Genomic DNA, 22,027 nt, shown 5'->3' on the forward strand with positions numbered 1-22,027 from the left:
AAGTGCTGGCAAAGCTCCTGCTGAGCCACTAGAGGCTGATAGAGGAGGAGAGGCACAAACCCCTTCAGGAGGGAGGCCAAGGGGAGGGCACCCTGGACAGAGGTTCCCTGGGATCCCTTGTCACCAGGTCCTGGGCATGGGACAAGGACACACGGCTGGAGGACCACGTTCCTCTGCACTGCTGGACAAAACTCCCAAAAACTCCCCACAGCAGAGAGGACTTGGGAGGGTTCCTCCATCCCTCAAGGGACCAGTGCCTGGGGTCTAGCTGACCTTCGACCCGGTGCTGGAAGCTCACAGATGCTGGGTCCCTCCTCGAAAGCAGCAGGAGGACACCAAAAGCACTTTATTTCATTCCCATTCATCAGGTTTTGTGTTTCCCTGGTGTTTGTGAACACGCCGGTGGCCGCAGCAATGCCGCACGTTGGTTTTCATGGGAACAAGAGCAATATCAGAAAGCACGGGGCGTGTTCCTAGGTAGGGTGAGCTTTGTACACCTGCTGCTGCTCCAGGGTGCTTCTCCAGTGAACCCCAGCAGCAGAAACCCAAACTCTGTTAATGAGACTCAGACCTAGAGCAACTAGAGCTTAATTATCCTCGGCTTCCCCTCCCCAAGGTTCCCAACGTCTCACCCAAGAGATGCAGCAGCTTCGCTCTGCTCCATCACCCAAACAACTCAGACATTTAGGGCATGCCCAGGGGAGGCCAGCCTGGGTGAGCGCTGCCCAAGAGCTCTGTCAATGTCCAGGAACACGGAGGAGGATTTTCTGCTGCTCCTGTGCTCGTTTTCAGAGTGGAGACACGTCTGTGTGCTTCCAGTCTGGATAGGGAACAGCGAAGCAATACCTGGGTGTTGCTTTCCTGTGTCCTACTTGTTTCTCCTGAACGCTTGTTATCGATGCCAAACGATGTTTTCGCAAATCAATGACAGGCTGTCAGCGTCAGATGGCTTCTGCACAACAAAGTGCCCAGCTCTTGCAAACCTGTAATGTCATTTCCCCCACGGCAAGGAACAGCCCTCACCCTGTCCCTGCACGGGAGAGCCAAGTGTTTATCACATCCAGTCATTTGCTGGCGGATAATACAAATGCTGTGCTCCAGCATCTGCCCTGTTTCATAACTCACCCAAAATGCTGAGCTGGGCTGGGGAGCTGGGGACAGGGAGCTTACAGAGGCTTTCAAGAAACAATGGTTTCTTCGGGGCGAGTTTGCACAGTCTAGCCCAAGGGAGGGAATCTCCCAGGTTTCTGCAACTGACTCCAATCCCATCTCTAAAAGAGAAAAAGGTACTTAAATAAAGGAATTTATTGCACCTCTATGCAAACTGCTGCTTCTGCTCTGAATCACGGGCTGGGGATGCTTACTTAGCAGGGCACGGTGAGTGTCATCCCCAGCAAGCCCAGTGCAGCAGAGCTTGCATCTGCAAGCGCCTGAAGCAAATTCCCTGTCTGCCTTTCTGTCTGGAGCTCGCAGGCACCGGGGCAGCAACAGGAGAAGGCTGAAAGGGAAACAAAACCTGTGCCAAATCTGGAGCAGGATAGGCGAAAGACTGGGGAGATTAACAAAAAGAAAAAAAAAAAAAAAAAGCAGCTGGTGATCGGAGGGAGACGGGGGCCTTCGCTGCGGTCCAGCGGCTGCATGTGCGCGCACCAAGCATCGCATGGCGATGCCGTGAATCACTGCTCCGCACCCCACACGCTCACAGGGACACACCTTGTGCATCTGGCCTCTTCAAAGCATTTTTGTGCGAGTTCCTGGGATTCCTGCCAACTCGCTGATTGCAATCAAAGGGCTCGCTGGCCCAATGCTGCTCCCAAAGTGGTGCAGGGTTTTCTGTTCAAACTTGTCAGGCACTCCTGAACTGAAGGTGTCTACAGATCACCGCAAAATCTAAATCTAGCTTGAATAAAAAATAAAATAGCTAGCCCCCAAATTGCCGACGGACTTCCCTGCTGTGACTTTTTATCACCTGGGGTTGCTTCTTCGTTGGGGTGGGTGGTCACCAAGAGGGACAGAGGTAATGGTGCTGGGAATTTCTTGCATTTCCCAGGATAATGCCATTTTCTGAGGGGTGACTCAGCCTCACCCAGCACAGCTGAGACTTCCCAGAGCCTGGCAAGGTTTCTCCAGGAGAAAACCTGCTCTTCAAATGCACAAAGCCTTAGTTTCGCTCAGCCTCTCGTGAAAGGCTCTCCTTCTGTGGGACCACAAAGCGCCATGGGGCCGGTGGAGAGCTCAGCTCCATCGGGGGAACTGGGATCCAGCTGAAAGCGTGCGTGGAGCAGCCCAGCTGAGGAGAGCTGTGCAGAATCCTGCTGAGACATGCGGACACCGTGTTTCTGAGAAAAACCTTCCCTGGGCTCCTCGCACACATGGCACTGAGTCGTTTTGGGGTGGTGCAGACACAGCTGGGCCCTTGGCAGAGCTGGTAACCTCCCCGAGCCCCACAGGTCTCCCACTGTGGATAGGAGCTTATATGATAAAAGGAAGGAGAACCCCGCTTTCCCCACAAAAAGGAAGGACAGCTCACACGGAGCAGCTGCAAGGCTGCATGCACCAAGCTGAAAGCCTTGCGTAACGGAGATAAAACACCTGGGAATGAAATCCCCGCATCGTTGGGGTGTGTTGTAACAGGCACCTGGAATAATTCTGGCTGGGGGACCGACCCTCTGCCCAAAGCAGGGCCAGCCTGGCTGTGGTTGCTCCAGCCCTTGTCCAGCTGAGGTCTAATGGAAATCCAGCAGCTTCTCCAGCCTCTGTTCCAATATTTGGTGACTCTCACGGTGAATTTGTTTTCCAAGTATCTAAGAGGAATGTCCCATCTCCCAGCTCACTCCTGGTGCCTCTTCCTCTCTTTATGCACCTCAAAAGGCTCCATCTCCTCTGCACCCTCCCATTAGACCCCTCTCAGCTTTCCCTTCCCTGCCCAAACCTCGCAGCCCTTCCTCCTGTGTCCTGTGCTCCACTCCTGACCACCTCGGGGCTGGAGAGCAGACCCAGACCTGGGTCAAGCCCTTGCTGTCAGTTGGACTTCAGGGGCTCAGGCTCCTGCTTTCCTGCTTTTTCTTCCCCTGTTCCTGGTAGATGGCACATGCAAAGCAACACAAGCATAGCAGGATATCTGTGAGCTGGAGAGCACTTCACTGCTCTGTGCAGGAGCCTGCAGGTGCCCACACTCAGCACCATAAGGCTGAGGATACAGGTCATCCCTTCTGCCCTGTCCTGGGCAGCCCCCGCCAAGCAGCCCCCTGCCAGGTCCCAGCAATATCTGAGCAGCAATATCACTGCTTGGAGCTGCTTACAGCTCAGGGGGCTCTGCAGGCTTGCCAGGGGCTAAAAAGGGACGTGCCCTGGTCAGCGCTGGGAGCAGGCACCAAGGAGGCGCCTTGGGAGGGCAGGGTGGTGATGGAGAAAGAAGCAGATCTGTGCTCCCCTCCATCAGGTTGGCCAGCCCGCCCAGTTTTCACCTCCTCGTGTCCCCATCTCACCTGAGGAGCCTCTACTAAACCGGTCGAGGGGCTGCTGGTGTCCTGCCACCTCCACCCAGTGCTCTCTGCCAGGCAAGGCCCAGCTCAGGGTGCTCTCAGCCCCCGGCTCCTCCTCACCCATCTCTGTGAAGGGGATGCCCTGCCAGTTGATGCTGTTGAGATGAACGAGAGGTTGCTCTCCACAGCTGTGCCGTGCTGCTGCCCCACCACATCCAGCCACACAGGTTCAGGGCAGGGGTCTCCCAGCTGCCTGTGAGGACATCCAGCCCCCAGCAAGGATGGGCTGGGCTCCTGCTGCAGGCTGATGGTGACCAAGGGACAGCGAACCCTGCTTGCCCATGGCCAGAAGGCCTGGTGGCACTCTGTGGTAGCCTCTCTCTAGCTTCAGCTCTCTGCTCTGTTTCTGAGGGTCCTGAGACCTGCTCCAGAGGCGATGCTGCCAGGCAGGTATGAACACACTGTGCAAAAAATTGACAGCTGGAGCCTGTGCCCACCTTAAGATGGTTCAGGGAGGCGACTACAGCCACACAGGTGTGAGCGGAGAAGGTAGACACACATCTCATCCAAGAAGGTACCCGGACTCCTCGCCTCCCTGTGCTCATACCAGCCTGACCCAGCTCAGAAACGCTGCAGGGAAGGGAGCGCGTGTTCCCACCATGGAAGGAACAGAGATGACAGGGCCAAAATTAGAAAGGGAGCAAGCACGTAGATGGCGCGAGGATGCCCTTGATTCCACGGCGTTGTGAAATCCCCTTGCATTTCTGCTGGGGGAGGACACCTCGCAGACCAGCTTATGTAATGATTTAGCAACCTTTCCCAGCGTCACCCGACTCATTAAAGCAACCTGCGGCAGGGGGAGGGCAGGGGAGGTGATCGCACACCCGTCCCCTGGGAGCAGATGGGGAACACGGGGTGCAGGTGGGTGCGGAGGAGGGCGGCGAGCGCTTGGGGTCACACGCATCGAGCAGTGCCATCGCTCCGCGGAGAGCTGCAGGTGCTGCTGGGGCCTCTTCCCAGCCCTCCACAGCAGTGTCTCGGTGCAGGGCTTTGGGTCTGGTTTCTCTCTACATCCTGCATTGGGGAGTCCCATCAGTTTCATCCTGGCTTAAACACAAAGGTGATGCTCAAGGTTGGGTGCTACAGGCGCGGTCGTCCTCTCTCAGGGTGGAACGGGGCAGCCCAAGCTTTGGGATCACTCGTTATCAGGGATCTCACTGTTGGTTCTTCAGGCCCAGGCTCTTCCTACCTGAACTCCAGGAGGGTTTGTTTGCAGCTGTCAATGTACACAAGTCCTGTCTGGATGAAAACATCGGGCTGGTGCTGTGCACACAGTGTCCTGCAGCATTAATCCCAATGGTATTGCCCACCAGGACACACAGTGGGTGACAATGAACTGTGTTGGTCACATCAAAGCTGTGCTCATCCCCACCTTTGGAAAAGCAGCTGCTGATGAGGACTTTGCTTCCCCATCCTCTTCTCTGCTTCTGGGAAGGCTCCAATGCCTGCACAACCCCTAATTGCCACACGCTGTGTGATGCACAGGAGTGCGCTGCTGGAGATGCTCCTCCACCTACATGCGGGGCAGTGGCAATGTCCCTGCAGTCCCTGGGGTCATCAGAGCCTGGGTGGGATCAGGACATCCCCAAGGAGTGGAGCCTTGCTCCCAAACACTGCCTTGTGCTTCCCATACTCAGCAGTAGCTCTTTGCAATTAAGGTGTCCACAGCTAACGATGGGCACTCCCACAGTTTTGAGACTGCAATCACATTTTGGCAGAACACAGTTCACCACCTGGCACGGACCCAGGCTGATGGGAACTCAAAAGAAATGCAAAAAGATGGATATGAGATGGATGCACTCAGCCTAGCGTTAAAGGCTTTGCGGCTTTACATTTAGGTTGTGGTTTTATCTTTATCACACTGTCCGTTTCTGCAGACCGCGTGACACGAGCGCACCAGGTCCTAGCCTGGGGTGCTGCAGGAGCTCGCAGCTTCCTGCTGGATGCGGCACCCCCGTGCCCCACGGAAAGTCTTTGCTAAGGCCAAAGTGACCGAGCAGAAAGCTTTGGTCCCATCCCCGTCTCTCCACATGAAAGAGGACTCTTGAGCCCACAGGCAGCACAGATAAAATGCTCAGGCTTTCTCAATAAACCGGGAAAGGAAAGCGTTGCTTGTACGGGCACTGTGCAGCCAGCAGAAATTGGTTAGCACAAGCCTGGGTTCATGGGCACGTGTGAGCTGAACCTCTTCTTCTCCTGGGGCAGGAGAAGGCCAAGAAGTGAAAGAGCTGGCAGAAGCTGCAGCCAGAACAGCAAGGGCAGCTGCCACAATGGTTCACGACCTCCTTCCCAGCTCACCAGTTCCACCAAAGCCTTGCCCTTCCCAAATCTTTGGCAACTGCTCTCCTGGTAGGACCTGGGAGCTGGGTATCCCGCTGCGCAAACACCCTGCCCAGGAAGGGGGGACGATGATCATAATCCCAGTCCTGAGGGATGAACCAGACAACCTAGAAGCTCAGTCCTTTTCCTAAATAAATGATGAAGCTTTGTTTAATAAAAATTGCTATGAATAGAAGCACCAATTAATAGATTTATGTGAGTTGTGCTATTAATGTTATTTCTTAAGGGTACCATTTTTTTTATAGCAAAACCTCTAACACTAGTGGTTAGTGGCGAATTTATCTCGAGACAATATGTGAGGCTAATCTGTGTGTCATGGATGGGTTATGTTTCACTTGTGTCTGCTTTCCAGGAAGAGTCTGTGGTGAGTTGGGTTTCAATGTGGACAGGTATTTACATGTCCACCTGCAGACTAAATGGGGAAAAATGGTTTCCAACGCCAATTTATTGCTGGGCAGGCAAATAGTCTTTGGGTAGCAGTGATAGAGACAGGGCAAGGAGATGTCTGAGGTGATGTTCACCCACTAAAGTCATACCTGTGTGCTTGATGCTGATCCTTCCATGACCTCTTAGTCCCTTTTGCCTCCTCATGCAAAATCACCTCCTTATTGGAAATGGGTTGAAACACTGGGCTAAATTTCTGTGCTCCTGTCTGTATGTGCAGCCACTCTGGTCCTGGAAGAACCAGGGATGAGTGGGGCTGTCTGACCCAGCTCCGACACCCGGCTCGGGGCAGAGGAGGAGCGCACTCCACACAGCCTTGGTTTAAGGACGTGATTTATGCAGCCTCCCAGCAAGTTGGCTGAGCTCCTGCTCCGCATTGAGCAGCCCCGGGCACCACGGAGGGACTTTGCGACACCAGCTGGCAAATCCAAAGTGGAGACGAGGGCAGAAGCTGCAGCATCCCCTGAGACAGTGCTCGGCCCTCAGTTGGGTCTGAAGTCTTGGCCATGACTCAAAACCAATGAGGGCAATGGGAACGCATCCCGTGCCCCCTGCCCCGCTGCTGGAGAACGGTGCACACCTCTCCTGGTTTTATTGTGGAAACAACTAACCAAGTCATCGGTGCAGGAGAGTCCTGTGCACCACAGGCTCTGGTGCAGGGAAAGCAGGCTGTGGTTTTTGTGACCATTCCTACCATTTTCTAGGTTGCCCAAGCAAGACACGTCATTGCCAAGGGCCAGCCCACATTTTCAAGGGGGTGCAATAAACTACCACATGCATGTACGTGTCACTGCCCTCCACTGGGGAAAATCACAGAAAGTTTTGGGTTGGCTGAGATGTTAATCCGTGTGTGTGTCCAGATTTCCTTAAAGCACCCACCAGCTAGCCCAACAACCCATACCCCAATATCCCCACCCTCTGCAGCACCACAGCACCTTCCCACAGTACCTGGCCTTTCCCACGTGGGAAACACGAGTGTCCGACAGGCTCAGCACTGTCCCAGGGTTTCACAGCTGATGCCACTATCAGCAGGCTGAAAAAGGAGTCTTAAAGGGAAAAAGAAAAAGATAAAGCAACTGCCGTTGATATGGGGCAAGAACCTCGTGTTCCCACAACACAGGGGTGCTGCAGCACTGGAAGTCTTGAAGACAAGACGGACAATTTGAGCAGGGCTTGGTCACGCTGTCCTGCACTGGAGCAGGGGAAGGACCAAGGGACTTTCTGAGCTTCTTCCCTGCCCTACAACATCACAACCCGGCCCTTCCCCTCCACTGCAGAGGGCCAGCAGCCAGGAGAGCGGCACATCATGGCAGCGACAACAGGGACAAGCACTGACAGGGATGCTCTGGGCATCCACGATACAACCACTGTGAAAAGAGGCAAATGAAGCTTGCAGGGTGCGTGGTCCTTGCACACCACATGGACAGGGCTGGCTCAGCCCTGAGGTTTTTGCAGCGGCTGGATGGTGCTGTGCAGCACAGCCCCGTGGGGTGTGACAGCGCCAAGGTCCTGCTGCACAGAGATTTCAGGATCACCAGCACAAAGCTTGCTCACGTTTGATTGTTTTAGAGGTGGTGATGCCAGTGCTCCGGGAGGGCGGAGGGGAGCTGGAGCAGCCCTGTTGAGGCATGTGCACAGGCGCCCTCCTGCAGCCCCGCCACCCTTTGGACCAAGACTCCTTAAGGTGTGATTTGCCTTGCCAGACGGGTTTTCAAAAGCAAGCTATCAGCTCCCTGCTCCCAAACACGTGTCCCTCTAATAGAGACAGTTTATCCTCTGCTGGAATTGAGCAACTCAACCCTCCTCTTGCATTACCGAGCCTTTCAAGCATCATTTGATAAGCAGTATGAGCGCAGCTCCTCAGGCATTGCTTCATCTTTTGGCGTGCTTTGCCCTGCCAAAACTGTGTTTCAAGCTACCTATAAATTATGCTTCACGGTCGGCTTTCATCTGCTCGCCATGCAACGGGCGAGAACAAAGGCCACTACGTGCCACACCAAGGCAGAAGAGCCAAGAGCCGGGTGTAGGCACAGGCAAGGCAGGCGGCAGGAGGAAGCAAAACAACCCCAGCCCGCTGCCAGCCTTACATCAGAGATGTGGGCAGCCGGGGTGGCTGCTGCTGCCAGCGAAGGAGCCGTGGTGTGGAGGGTGAGGAAGGGAAAGAGGGCAGTGAAATCTTGTTTTGCCTGCACGGCTGTGAAGGGCTCAGCAAAAGCAGCAGCAATGGGGGAGGCAGCCGCTGTCCTGGCAAAGGGGCTGCAGGCAGCTGCGTGCAGGCAAGTGGGAGAGAAAGGCAGAACTGTAGGCACCGAAAACAAAGATCTGCATGAGCCAACAGCTCTCAAAACCCCAGCTACTGGGGCCACCCTGGAGGAAGCAGCGTTGCTCAGACCAGGGGTTTGGGCTGGGTCAGAGAGCAGCTTTGCTTGCACGGGAGTGAGCAAATGAGAGGAAATGTCATTTGCAGGGTAACAGGACTTCATAGGTCAGTGCCTCTGGGTCTGTCATGTAAATGTGCATCTGCTGGAGAAGGCTGTGCCTGCCGAGGGTGAGGAGGAGCCAGTGTCACTGGCAAGGCTCAGGGAAGCAGGCGTCAGCCAGTGCAAGTGCATTACAGATTGCTAACCTGGGCAAGTTCAGCTGGGTCTCATTCCACCATGGTCCTTTTTGGTTGAGCTCATCAGGTAGGTCTGACCCCTTCTGGAGGCACCGGGGCTGGGCAGAGAGAAAGGGGTGAAGCTGAAGGTCTCTGATGAACCTTTGTACAACAAGTATAGCAAATGAGCTGCACAGATGTTCAAATGACTTCCTTATCTTTGTGTAAAACCCCCAGCTCCTCATGGCTTAACAAGATCTCTTCCGTGAACCAAGGCACCTCCCGAGGCTGCTGTCAGAGAACCCCAACACACACAGCATCCTCCTTTACCAGCTGGTGCTGCCTGCGTGTCTTGGCTTAAAATAAAGCTCCTGGAATCCTGGTGAGCTCCATCAGATAGAGCAGCGCTTGGTTTCATGGCATGCCCAGGGCCCACAGACCACGCTGAGTGGTAAGAGATGGAGATCCAGTCCTCGCTGCGCTCACCTCACCTGACTTCAGCAGCGAGCAGCTAACAACATCCTCCCTGCTGTGGTGGTGTTTTTTTCTTTCATCTTATCAGGCCCAGAAGTAAGATTAGGCAGGAAAACACGGTCTGGTCAACACCTCCATCCGGCTTTGCCCTGCCAGCGTTCCCAACAGCTCCCCTCGGGCTGAGACACGGCTTGAGCAGCTTGCGCATCTCGATGTGCTGCCCACAGGAAAAGTGCCTACAAACAGAAGCCGCTCGGACAGCTCTGTTGTGAGCGTGGCATCACAAAGAGCGTGCCTGGGAAGTGCCCTGCTGGGTGAGCTTCGCACCCACCGCCTAAATCACAGCAAACGCTCCGCTGAGACTGGGCAGCTGCTGGACTCCCATCAGATGCTGAATCACTGCTGATACATGGCCTGATTGCGGCGGGTTTAGAAATACTCCAGACGTGTCCAGTTTTACTTCTTCACATTTGCAGTTGCAGCAGAGCTTCAGCCAGGCGTCAGAGAGTATTTAAGGGTGACAAACCCAGACAACGTTAGCTGTCGGTGCCTGCACCCCTCCAACCCATCAACAGACTGCCTGTGCTAATGCAGAAAGAAGGTTAGAGCTCAAAAGGTACCGACAGACTGCATAAGGGACCTCCAGGGCCAGAGAGACAGGGTGAAGACACCTGCACAACCCGCAGTATCCCAGACCCGCATGGGTGATGGATTAGGACTGGGAACGCAGCAGAAGTAGAGCAGCCCCTGTTGGGAGCATTGTCCCTGCCCACGGGCTGTCCCAGTACACCAGGGGAGGAAGCTGCAGCCAGAGCAGATCCAAGACAGTCAGAAAGCAACGTGTCCAGCTCGTCCTCCATCCCACCCCATGTCCGCCCTTCCCCAGAGGGACCTGGTGGAGGAAGAGATCTGCTTCCTTTTATTTCTCTTCAACAAAAGAAGCAGAGGTGATCTGCAGAGCAGCTCCTCTGTACCTCCACACCCAGCAAGCTGTGCACACCCATCCTCAGCCTCCCCCTGCTCCCAGCATCTCTGAGGCCATCCCATCCCCGGCTCTGACCCACCACAGAGCCACCCCCTCCTGCAAGCCACCCCTTTGGGTCCTTGCTCAGCCTCCCCAGGAGGGACACCACCCAAACCAGCATCCTCCGGCACAAAGCATCCTTCCCTGCCCAGGCTGGTGCAGGTGTTACAGGATGCTCTGTTCTAGGGCTGCCTCCTGCAGAAATGGGCAATGCTGTATGATCACTGCCAAATTCATCCCCATCACAAAAGCCAGCTGTTCCCCCCAAAATTCCAGTGCAATTACACGGATAGGACGGCCCATGGCTGCAACACGCTGCGAGGTTGGGCTGGGGATGGCAAGCACCAGCTCTTTCACACCCTGCTTGCCAATTCGTAGGGTACTCGACAGGGAATGGGAACCAGTAGAAAAGAGAGAAAAAATAGCTCTTACCTGGGATTGAGAAAAAGAAGGGAGGCACAGGAGACTGAAAGCAGCCTGAAGGAGTTAGACCTTGAGTTCTCCTATCTGGAACAGGACATGGAGCTGGACCTAGGTGAAACCCCAGCCCCTGTCCTGCTGCAGTGCACAATGCTGCCCATGGGGTACTGAGCACAGGGCTTGGCCCACACAAATCAGACCTCAGCCAGAGCTCCCCATTCTGCAGCCACGCTGCCAGAGCTGAGAGCATGGCATGAAGGGAACACAGCAGGGCATGCAAGAGGCTAGCCATGGCTGTGCTCTCCCCGGCAGGCTGCCCCCAGGAGCTGTGACACAACACAGCAGCTGCCTCCTGAACTGCGTCTCCAGAACAGCACCTGGACTCCATGTAGGAGCAGAGGGGAAGACAGGCTCGGGAAGCAGATGTGGTGATGTTGATCAAAGCTATGAGAAACTACAGCAGGGCACCATCCTCAAGGATTTGGGGCTGAGACTGCCACGGGACCCTTGAACATACGGCTACTCCTGCTCTGATCTCATCATCCAGGAAGTCCAGCAATTTAAGAAGTGGTAAGACATGCCAATGGCAGCTCTTTTAACAGCCTTGTGGAGGATGGCAGGGCTCTGAAGTGTCTCAAGCTTCTGAAGAAGCTGGTATTGCTGGCCTGCAGACTCTGGAAAACCCTCTCTGCACAGTCCCTGGAGGGCTGTGCAGTCCTATAGCACCTCTCCCTGGAGATGGAGGGATGGGACTGGCTGTGCAGTCAGGGAGGAGCACGGATGGAGGCTGCCTCTCCCTGCCCAGCACGGCCATCCCTTGAGACAATCCAAATCCCCTCCTGCAACAGCCAGCTCCAGGTGAGGGGTGTAGAAGTGGGCAGCTCTTGCTCCAAGTGCTGCCCAGAGTCAATCCATCCCCATCTTGCCCAGCCAGGAGGATGGGCTGTGAATCCCCTGCAGATAAAAAGAGTCATCCTTCCAAAAGAGGATGTTCAAAGGCTTCATGTGGAAAGGCCTCAGAAAATAGCACTGAAAGGCACTGCTGATTTATCAACTGACCAGATTGTATCCTCCAAGTCACTGAAGACCACAGAAGTCAGCGTTCTTCTTGCTGCAATTCAGCCAGATGCACCAAACACACCTACGCTGAGGAAGACTCCTGCATGAGGGCTTGCTTTCTGCCCTAACAGGATCTTTCATCACATACTCGAGGCCATACCCCCCAGCAGTGCCTGCTCTTCCACTTTGGAAGTTAATTCCAGGGAAAGGAGGCACCACATTGCTGTAGTCCACTGACTCAAACCAGCTCACTCACCAGCTTCTCTTGCTGACTGCCCATGTTCATTCCCCTTACCTGAGCATGCAGGGAACTGCCCGGGCTTCTACCAAAATAACCACTCACACGTGGTAGATTTTACTGAACTATAGTTTAATTTCATGGTTGTCATGTCTGTACAACATTGTACAAAATATAAACAAAAAGAACATTTACGGAGCAGCTACATTTCAAAGGTGACACTAACATGGTAGTTCAGCACTGCTGCATCCTTTTTTTATGGCACTTGCTACAATAGCTTTAAGTGCAGCATTGATCTGCTCAAACAAATGTAACGGGTTCTAGATTTCCATTCATTCTCATCAGTGCATTTTCACTGCCAGTAGCACTACCTTGTGTTAGCCTCATCTGAGAATTTCTCTTGCCTAGATAAAGCTAGTAGACAGATACTCCTCAACTCAGAGGTTAAGGGAAATAATATACATAGCTGCGACTGGTAGTAGAATACATGCACAACTGCTTCTACCAGAAGTAGGAAACCTGCTGAGAGTTAGGTGAAATCCAAAATGAGTGCTCTGGAGTAGAAAGCCACAGGCCAAAAGGCCAGCTTCGCAGAGATCTGCTGTCATGAAGTGTTCTTGCAGCAGCCTGACAGCAAGTGAGTGCTGTGGCAGAATGGTCTCTCACATCTGTTTTCCATCCAAAGTTTCATTTTGGCCAATTATATTTCCTCTCATCTTCTGTGTTCCTGAAGCTCTCATCTGTGTTTTAAGGGTGGTAGTGGAAAGCCACAATCATTATGAAAAGATGCAATTCTCTTAAAGCTTTTTTTCCCCCATTTTGACTACAATGCAGCATCAGGTTCAAAATGCAACTATTGGATCTGGAAAACACTCAGACTATAATGGACATCTGAAAATAAATATGTAGCCTTTGTACAAAGCCAGTTCTCAATGAAAACCTTCTCATTCACATAGGAGTGCAGAGGAGTTTTCAGGAAGTTCGTGCTACAGGGAGGAGTCTGAAAATAAGAGAAAGAGAGAAGTAGAGCAAAATTTTGTCACAGAAGACAACTTGAAAGGTATACTGAAAGGGAAACCTGAAAAGTTACAGGGTCAAGAGGATCAATGTCTGAAAAAGCATTACAGGGATCTAATTAACCTGTTTCTCCATTCATATAGTTCTACTGAGGTGTCTTGAATTGCATTAAAATGAAAATATTTGACTTAAAGTAAAGGATGTTTCATAATGAACCGAGGAAAATGCTAGTGATATTTACCCATAAGTATATTCACCAGATGCTCATCCTCAGCCAGCTACACTCATTCTGCATTCATGCGAGAATCCTCAATGACCCTGTTCAACTTACATTTAACTGCTCTCTGTCTTCCTTTCTCATTGCCTTTGGCCTTCTTCCTTCCTGCTTCACCTAGCATGGCTATTGCACAAATCTTTTATCCTGCACTGCAGAGAAATCTAACCTAGATGTTATCATATGGTCTGGTTTGGACTGGGATAAAGTTAAGTTTCTTCACAGTGGCTGGTATGGTGACATGTTTGGGATTTAGGAGAAAAATAATGTTGCTAACACATCGATGTTGTTGTGAGCAGTGCTTACACTAAGTCAAGGACTGTCCAACTTCTCACATCACCTTGCCAGTGAGGAGGTTGGAGGTGCACAAGAAGCTGGGGTGACACAAACCCAGAATACCTGATCCAAACTGGCCAAAGGGATGTTCCATACTATATGTTGTCATGCTCAGCAAGAAAACTGGGGGAGTTGGCTGGGGGAGCTGCTGCTGCTGCTGCTCAGGGACTGGCTGGGCATTGGCCAGCAGACTGGGAGCAATTGCATTGTGCATCACTTGTTTTGTATATTCTTTTATTATTACTATTATTATTTTAACCTTCTTTTTCTATCCAATTAAACTGTCTTTATTTCAACCTGTGAGTTTTACCTTTTTTCTGATTCTCTTCCCCATCCCACTGGTGAAGAGTGAACAAAAAGCTGTGTGATGCTTCGCTGCCTGCTGGGTTTAACCACATCTTATTAAAGATGGGATATTTCTTTCTAAAAGTTTTTCTCAAGATCAAGCAAGGTCTCGGGGCTCATGTAGAAATCAAGAGTTTTTCATATCTGCCTTCTCACACCTGTTTCAAGTGATCACTTAGGTAAACTAAAAATTCTATAAAGCAGGCCAAACGCACACAGTCTCATAGGAGATCGCTCCTGTCAGTAAATAAAGCTGTATGACTACCATTTTTAAGGCATCTTGACAGCAATGATATGTATCTTCAGAATACAGGAGGAAAGAAAAGAAGTATTAAAGATTGTTACCTTTAATAGCGAGGAAGGCTCTGCTGAACACACGGCCCAATTCATTGGCGGCTTCAACCATGTATTCTCCTTCATCAGCTTTTGAGACCCCTTGGATCACCAGGGAGCAGACACCAAAGTCATTTGTGCCAAAATAGGCAGGATCGCTGGAGAGGTCTCTACTGTCCTTATACCAAGTGATCTTTGGAGGTGGATGGCCTGCAACGGCACAGCTCATACGGCATTCACTCCCAGTAGTCACCACATGAGGCTTCAACGGGACGAGGAATCTCGGGGGCTGGTTTTGATTAACTCCTCTGTATTTCTGTGGTCTGATATGAACTTCAGCTGGTAAAAAAAAAACACAAAGCAACATACAAACTCAGATACTGCTTCATGTTCAGATAGAAGTCAAGGAAATCAAAGGACTTAACACATGCCATTCTGCACTGCAAATAGCCAGAGACCCCAGACACCTGTGGACTGTAATCTGTGTTTCTTCTCAAATTGGTCAGAACTTAACCTCGAAGTCAGAAGCTTGAGTTTCTGCAAAACTTACGCCTTAGATTTTGCTGGATACTAATTCTGTTACAAATTATCTGTTAATAAGGGCTGGAAGTAAAGGTTCTATCTGGTTTGCAACAATGTGTGTGCAAAAAGGGCGATCCTTCCCTGCCAAACTGGGATTTCTTAGGTTATTTTTATGCACTCTTATTTTGGGCAAATAAATACTAACAGGAGGAGAGATCTATTTCAATATAGTGTGTTAGAAACAATAACAGGAACAAAGCACAACAACATTGTTACACAGATAGCTATACGTAAAAGCTGTTTTACCCTTTGTTTTTTTAATTCTCCAAGGCTGCACAGTTTCAGATGGACCACTGGATCCCAACTCATTTTTTGCCACAACCCTAAAGTAGTAGTCCCGGCCTGGGATCACTTTGGTGTATGTGAATTTGTTGGTGTAGATCAGGTCACCCACCACGTGCCACACGCCCTTCTGTGATTCACGTTTCAGAACCGTATAGTAGAGATTGCTTTCCCATTTCTCAGATGCTGATGGCTCCCAGGTTACTGTCACTGCATTTGGCACATTCTCTTGCAGTAGAATAGGTCCAGGGTTTTGTGGGATATCTGTCAGATTAAGACAAGTAATATTAAAGATGTAGGGAAACTTCTGCTGCATTAGACCCACAGCCTCTTTATAGACAGAGGGAAGAGGTGAGGGTTGGTACAGCTAAACCTTTTCACCTCTTAATGAGACAGCTTAAAGAGTTGTTCTAGCTATGAATTAAGGTTATACAGCCTGCTACTGACCAAGCTCAGACCATTAAAAAGTGCATGAGCCTCTCTCCTGTGGTTTACACTATTCATCTGCATGACCTTATCTCTTTAAGCAGTCACTCTGGTAGCCAGGTCTATTCCTAATCAGTAGATTAATCTGTTGGGCAGGCTGGGCCAAGTGATACCACATAGCGGACAGACTGCATCTTATGGAGAATTGTATTCATTCTCCTGGTGCCTGCATTGCTTAACCACATCAGAGCTCACTGTGCTGAACTCAGTTCACTACCGACTGTAAATCTGTACACATGCATATGTGCTTATACTTAAATACACATGCTAGTGACTTACCTGTAACTTGAACTTGGAAGCTGAATGTTTCTCTTTTCCCTGACCCATTCTTGAGCTCAATGGTGTAGGTGCCGCTGTCAGTCAGCTCAGCTGCTTTAATCAGCAGCTGGGAGGTACCATCTTTGGTGCTTATTGTAGCCCGGTTTGAAAGGAGAAGCCCATCCTTTAACCAGGTCACCTCTGGATCTGGAGATGCCTGTGAAGAATAGTACCAGTTACAGTCCACCTGCTTTGCCTCTAAATTATATCTTTACATCTACAGCTTCATTATTTTGTCCCAAATACTCAAATGTGTTGCATAGATGTGCAACATACACAAGTACCAGAGATGGATCTAAGAGCCCTGGATACAGAGCTGCTCAAGAGTTCCTCTGCAAGTTTTTCTTTCTATCTCCTGTAAGAACATCATTGTACTAAGGTGCTCAGGAATACCTATATCGAACAAGGCGTGCTAGGGCAAAAACAGATGACATCAGTAGTTAACATTTTCTACTTTAAAAAATATCTGCTGTTTTTAAAGGAAAGAAAAATAAAAACATCCTCAAAGTGTTAATTTCTATTCTTCCATCTTTGGTCTCCATACTCCAAAGGAGCAGATGAGTTGGAGCAAGACCAGGAAATAAGCACACTTTGCCTTCATCAGCTTTTTCCTGAGAACCTAGGCTTAACCTGTGTTGTTCCAAGCTTATGTCAAAGCAGACATGGCTTCTGTAAAAAGCCTATTTTTCAAGGAATAGGGCTTAAGTCCTGCTGTTTAGTAAGACAGTCACAAGGATGTTGCTACAAAAGCTACCCCAATGACTTCTGAGGGAGATGGAGGGAAATCGACTGATTTTTAAACTAGGTATGACGGATCAGTACTAGATTGAGATAATACTGAGGAAGTTGGAAGGACAGCATTACAAGTGCTTTATTTGCTGAGGTTACTGCGTAACCACAGTCTCATAAACCACTAAGACCAAGCGTGACAGCTGAATTCTTGTTGTCGTTTTCCTCATACAGAAAGTATACACAGCACAGGCAGGTTAAAGGATTTGCTGAGTGTCTTGTAAGCAAAATTTCACACCAAGAAAACAATAGCTCAATTTTCATGTCTACTACTGATATACAAAAAAAAAGATGGGAATTTCTGAATTACGTTTGAAAACTTACCTCGAAAGGAATATTTACTCGGATAGTATTTCCTGCTTTTATAATCAGGAAATTTTTCACTGTATCATCTATTAAGAACCTGGGAGAAACTGGAAAAGACAGTGATTGCAACAAAACGTTGTATGTTATGACACAGTCATTGGCTGACAAACTCATATGCATGTGCTAGCCTTTCCAACAGGTAGTCTGCAGGCTGTTGATAAACTCAGTGGGGTACTATCGAAAAAAAGCTCCTTGATTCACTACCAAAGTTTCTTGCTAGCCATTACACCTTTCAAATGTTATTATTGTTTATTTAGCACTAAGACTATATGAGAGAGAAGGATGTTAAACTACATTTACAACAGTGTTTGTATACGTGTGATATCTCAATCATGGATAAATTTGCTCTTTGATACACTTCAACCCATGACATGATGGATCTCTTGTCTAAAATAATAAACCGAAAACTCTATTTCTCAATTAAAAAAAATATACAAACAAACAAACAAAAAACATCCATGTAACATATGTGGCTTCTGTCTGGTGATCATCGCTTTGGCATAGCTCCATGGCGGGGTGTGGGGGGCAAAATGTAAATCCATATAGAAATACAGTTTTGAGGGTTCTTGTATAGTAATAACAGGAGCTAAACACAGTCTGTTATACAGTTTTACCTTTAGAATTTCTTGATGAGGTAACCAAATAACATTCTAGAAGGGCAATGTAGTACTTGTCCCTGTGCTACAGCCTGGGACTTTAAAGAAAATCATCACAGCCACCTACAGATCTTGCCTTCATCTTGTTACCTACAGAACAATCTTGCTCATGCTGAAAGCAGCCCACTAGACTTACCAACAGTGGAATCGGCTTCGATGAAAGCTTCAAGCTCTGCAGCTTCTCCTGGGCCACAGTCATTGAGGGCTCTCACACGTAAGAAGTATAGCTCCTTGTTTTGCAGGCCTTTAACTGTGTAAGTGGTCACCTCTATAGGAAGAACATTGCATTTGGTCCAGTCGAGGTTGTTAGAAGACCGTATCTCCACATCGTAGCCTTTTACATCATTCCCATCTTTTGCTTCGGGTCTCTTCCATGTTAGGGTGACACTAGTGCTGTCAGTGCTGGTTACTGCGAGGTCCCTCACTTGACCTGGAGGTTCTGAAAAGATAAATTTTATTTACACTATTTTTCTAGTATTCCTGCTACACTTCTCCCCACCCACCCCCAGCTTTTCAGTCACTTCCTGGGATCCCCAATATTCTTGCAGTGCACTAGATAACCCTGTTTTCTTGCCTCCATTTTGTCCCAGTTCTTCAAACCTGGATATAGGTGCCTGCTCCAGTGAGCCATGCAGTACAGTCTGCAACAATCTTGAAATGGTCTGCAACCCACCCTGAATCTCTCTCCACACCACATAGCTCCTGCACAGGGCATCTGTCATATCTTAACTGAAACATCACACAGTAAACCCTTCCATTCCTCCCTCAGGAAGATAAACGATTCTCAGCCGTGAAACATTCCCCAATTATTTGATCTTTGTCTTCATATACTTTTACAAAGTACTTACAAACATCGCCTGTGCAATGACATCCCCAGTCTACATTCAGCTTTACATATTCCCAAGCCAGAAGGATAGCAACTGTTCACTTACTCATGGAATCTCGAGCAAAGACAGGCTGTGACGGTGCGCTGATATCTCCTACACCAGAAGCATTGACAGCTGCCACACAAAATTCATACTGCAGACCCTTCTTGAGATCGGTCATTTTCAGCTTCTTATCTGCAGAATGAAAACAAGCATGTTGGCTCGGGTGAGGAGTACCCCAACAAGAAGTGGCAAGACAACAATGTTCTACTTTACTGCATCCATGCAAACTACAGATTGCGTAATTCTGAGGAGCCACGTATGTCTCCACCGCTGTCTCCAGTTCCCTTGCCCTTCACTATCCTAGTGTATACATACTACTGTGATGTGTTCATTGTATTCTCTTTCAAAACAAACAAACTCTGAGAGCTATTAAGTTACAGAAAGAATATCCATTGTTTTTCCTCATGATATAAACCTAAACTCTTCTGTACTACCAGGTAAGAGGTCCTAGTCTGCACCTGATGGATAATTGATAACTATAGCCCAAATACATTTAGGAGCTTATTTATATCACTTGTGTTTCTTTACCTTCCCTGCATTTCTGAGTTCCTGCCTGCCTAGTTCTTAGCATGAGGATTAAGGACAGTAGTTCTGCACACGAAATTAAGACTTCAGTTCCAGAGATTGAAGAGGAGTTGGAAGGCAGCAACACTGCAAAGCATGTTACCTTCTGAACCCAGCTGAACTTATGGCTTTTTTCAAGTCTTCCATCTTGTTCCAGGATTTAAGTAAGCTACCTACCTGCTATGGGCACACTGTTGACTGGCACCCAGGTCATGGTACCCTTCTTGCGTTTTTGAACGATGTATCCCACGATTCGGGAGCTGCCAGTTCTACGAGGTGTTTTCCAGGAGATTGTGATAGTGTCTTTGCTGACACTGATGATCTCAGGGGGTTCTGGGGCACCAGGTGTAGCTGGAAAGAGAACAGTGTTTCATTATTAGCAGATACACTTGCAAAATAAGGAAGTGTTCTGAGTTATTTCTTCTTCCAAGTTTCCCCAATGTATTTATATGGAAGTGCTTTGAAAACAATAGGGCATCCGTAACTTCTTTGGGCAACCAGTTCCAGTGCCTCACCACCCTCATAAGCACAGAATTTTTTCCTTACGTCTCATCTAAAATCCACCCTCTTTCAATTCAATACCACTACCTTTTGCCCTATAACTACATGACCTTGCAAAAAGTCTCTCTCCTTCCTTCCCACAAGCCCCCTTCAACCACTGAGAGTCTGCAACAAAGTCTCCCCAAAGTCCTCTCCTCCACGCCAAACAACCCCAGTTCTCCCAGCCTTTCTTCATAGTCGAGGTACTTCCTGCCCTCTGATCATTTTCATGGACCTCCTCTGGACCTGCTCTAACAGGTCCACATCTCTCTTGTGCTGGGGACCTCAGAGCTGGATGCAGTACTCCATCTCCGTTGATCTGCTGGCCATGCTTTTTATTTTTTTAATGTATCCCAGGCTACAACTGGCAAGCACAGATTTTTGTGAAGAGTTCACAGCCATGATTCAGGTTTAGATCTGTAGCAACATCCAAAATGCAGCGAGTTTCCATTCATGTCAGCTTTGATAATTTCCAGTAGGGTTGCAGAAAACAGTTACAAAAAAGTTATTCCTTACCTTTACTGACAGCCTTTACTTCCTCTGATTCCAGTGCATCGCTGGTTCCCTCTGCATTCACAGCCCTCACCCTGAAGTAGTAGCTCATGTCTCGTTCCACTTTGTTGGTAGTGAAAGTAGTACAGCTCCTGGGGGTTTCTGCAAGAGCCACCCAGTCGCCCTTGCCTACCTCCTGCCTCTCAACAATATAGCTTTGCACTGGTTTGCCCCCATCATCCTTCGGGGGTTTCCACTGAATCGTGATGTCATTTGCAGAGCTTTCTAAAATTTTCAAGGGTCCTGCAGGTGGTTGTGGCTTGTCTGAAAAGATGAACACAAGCAGGTTAGCTCCAGATCCAAATGTACTCCTGGGTTTGGAGCAGACGTTGTTTCTTGCTCACCAGCTGGGACATTCAGTTTCTGATGGTACTTATGACTAGTTGCAGAATGAGGGCCAAGCACCTGAACTGCCTCTTCAAACATCCACTCCTCTAACTTTTCATAAGGGTGTAGGAAGCTATGCACTTGCTCCATGGGCTGATTGTTCTCATACAAATTATACCAAGACAGCTCACTTATAAAGCACACCATCAGTTCTGATCTTTCAAAAGAGCAGAGACATTTATGGTAACATGGAATTTGGCCTTGATAATCTGATTATAGGTTTGCCTGTTGCATGTAGTCCTGTCTTCCACAATTTCCCAACATTCAAAAGTCAACTGATGAGGCTGTCCAACACCAAACAAGATTTGTGTCGTCTTGTATTAAAGGGGAGGAAACACGTCAACAACTTTTGCTTGTATCTTAATTTACTGGAAAATTACATAGCCTTGTTCATCTTGGAATAGCCAATAGTCCTAAATAAGATTGTGACCAGCGTTACTGGTTCCACTTCCTAAGCCTTACAATAAAAGACACTGTAGATGTTACGGGGTCTTACCTGTTACCTCAACCTTTAGGTCAATATCTAAGATGCCACTGTCATTCTTCAGCCTGACTTTATAATCCCCACGGTCCTTTCTCTCAGTGTTGGAGATGGACAGCATAGTATAGGTGTCTGTTTTATCAAGACGAATCCTTGAGTCATCTGCTAGCTCCATTTTGTCCTTTAGCCATGTTGCTCTGACTGGCAGCCGGCCTTCAAAAGGGATCTTGATCTTTATATTCTCCCCTGCCTTGGCCACAGTAGGCACACTTGTTAAGTTTTTCAGGAGAACTTTGTCAACCTGTGGAGGATCTAAGCAGATAATACAAGCTCATTAAAAAACGCAGTTCAAAGAGGATAAGGCCAACCTTGGAGGGGAGGGCTTCTCTACGTTCATTGTTGCTGTATATTTCAAACATATATTCCAAAATATATTTATTTGGTTCTTTGGGGACTTATTCAACCTGAAAAATCGAAGTTCATGATGCTGCAAACTCATTGACCTTCACATTTATTCTTACACCCAGCACTTCACACACACGCATGCAACTTTGCTACAGGATAATTTTCACAAAGTATTCATGATATCATACTGTCCTTTTCACTGTAGCAAGTTTTGCGTAGGCAACATATTACACATATAAGAATGA

At 49.0% G+C, this 22,027-nt stretch overlaps 1 protein-coding gene across 2 annotated transcripts in view; it reads right to left on the reverse strand.

Moving 5' to 3' along the window:
• Nucleotides 1–12,251: 12,251 nt before the first annotated feature.
• Nucleotides 12,252–22,027, reverse strand: part of IGFN1 (immunoglobulin like and fibronectin type III domain containing 1) — a 34,909-nt gene continuing 25,133 nt past the window's right edge. For both annotated transcript variants that reach the window (XM_084301989.1, XM_084301990.1), the window contains exons 16-25: nt 21,393–21,689; nt 20,474–20,773; nt 19,595–19,768; nt 18,857–18,985; nt 18,061–18,363; nt 17,227–17,315; nt 16,075–16,270; nt 15,274–15,573; nt 14,458–14,784; nt 12,252–13,140 (exon numbers count right to left, since the gene is read on the reverse strand). In XM_084301989.1, coding sequence (XP_084158115.1) covers nt 13,127–13,140; nt 14,458–14,784; nt 15,274–15,573; nt 16,075–16,270; nt 17,227–17,315; nt 18,061–18,363; nt 18,857–18,985; nt 19,595–19,768; nt 20,474–20,773; nt 21,393–21,689 — 2,129 coding nt within the window. In that variant the 3' untranslated portion in view covers nt 12,252–13,126. The remainder of the gene's footprint in view (nt 13,141–14,457; nt 14,785–15,273; nt 15,574–16,074; nt 16,271–17,226; nt 17,316–18,060; nt 18,364–18,856; nt 18,986–19,594; nt 19,769–20,473; nt 20,774–21,392; nt 21,690–22,027) is intronic.

The sequence above is a fragment of the Netta rufina genome (genome assembly GCF_964035555.1).
Source record: "Netta rufina genome assembly, chromosome: 26".
In the NCBI taxonomy this organism is placed as follows: Eukaryota; Metazoa; Chordata; class Aves; order Anseriformes; family Anatidae; genus Netta; species Netta rufina.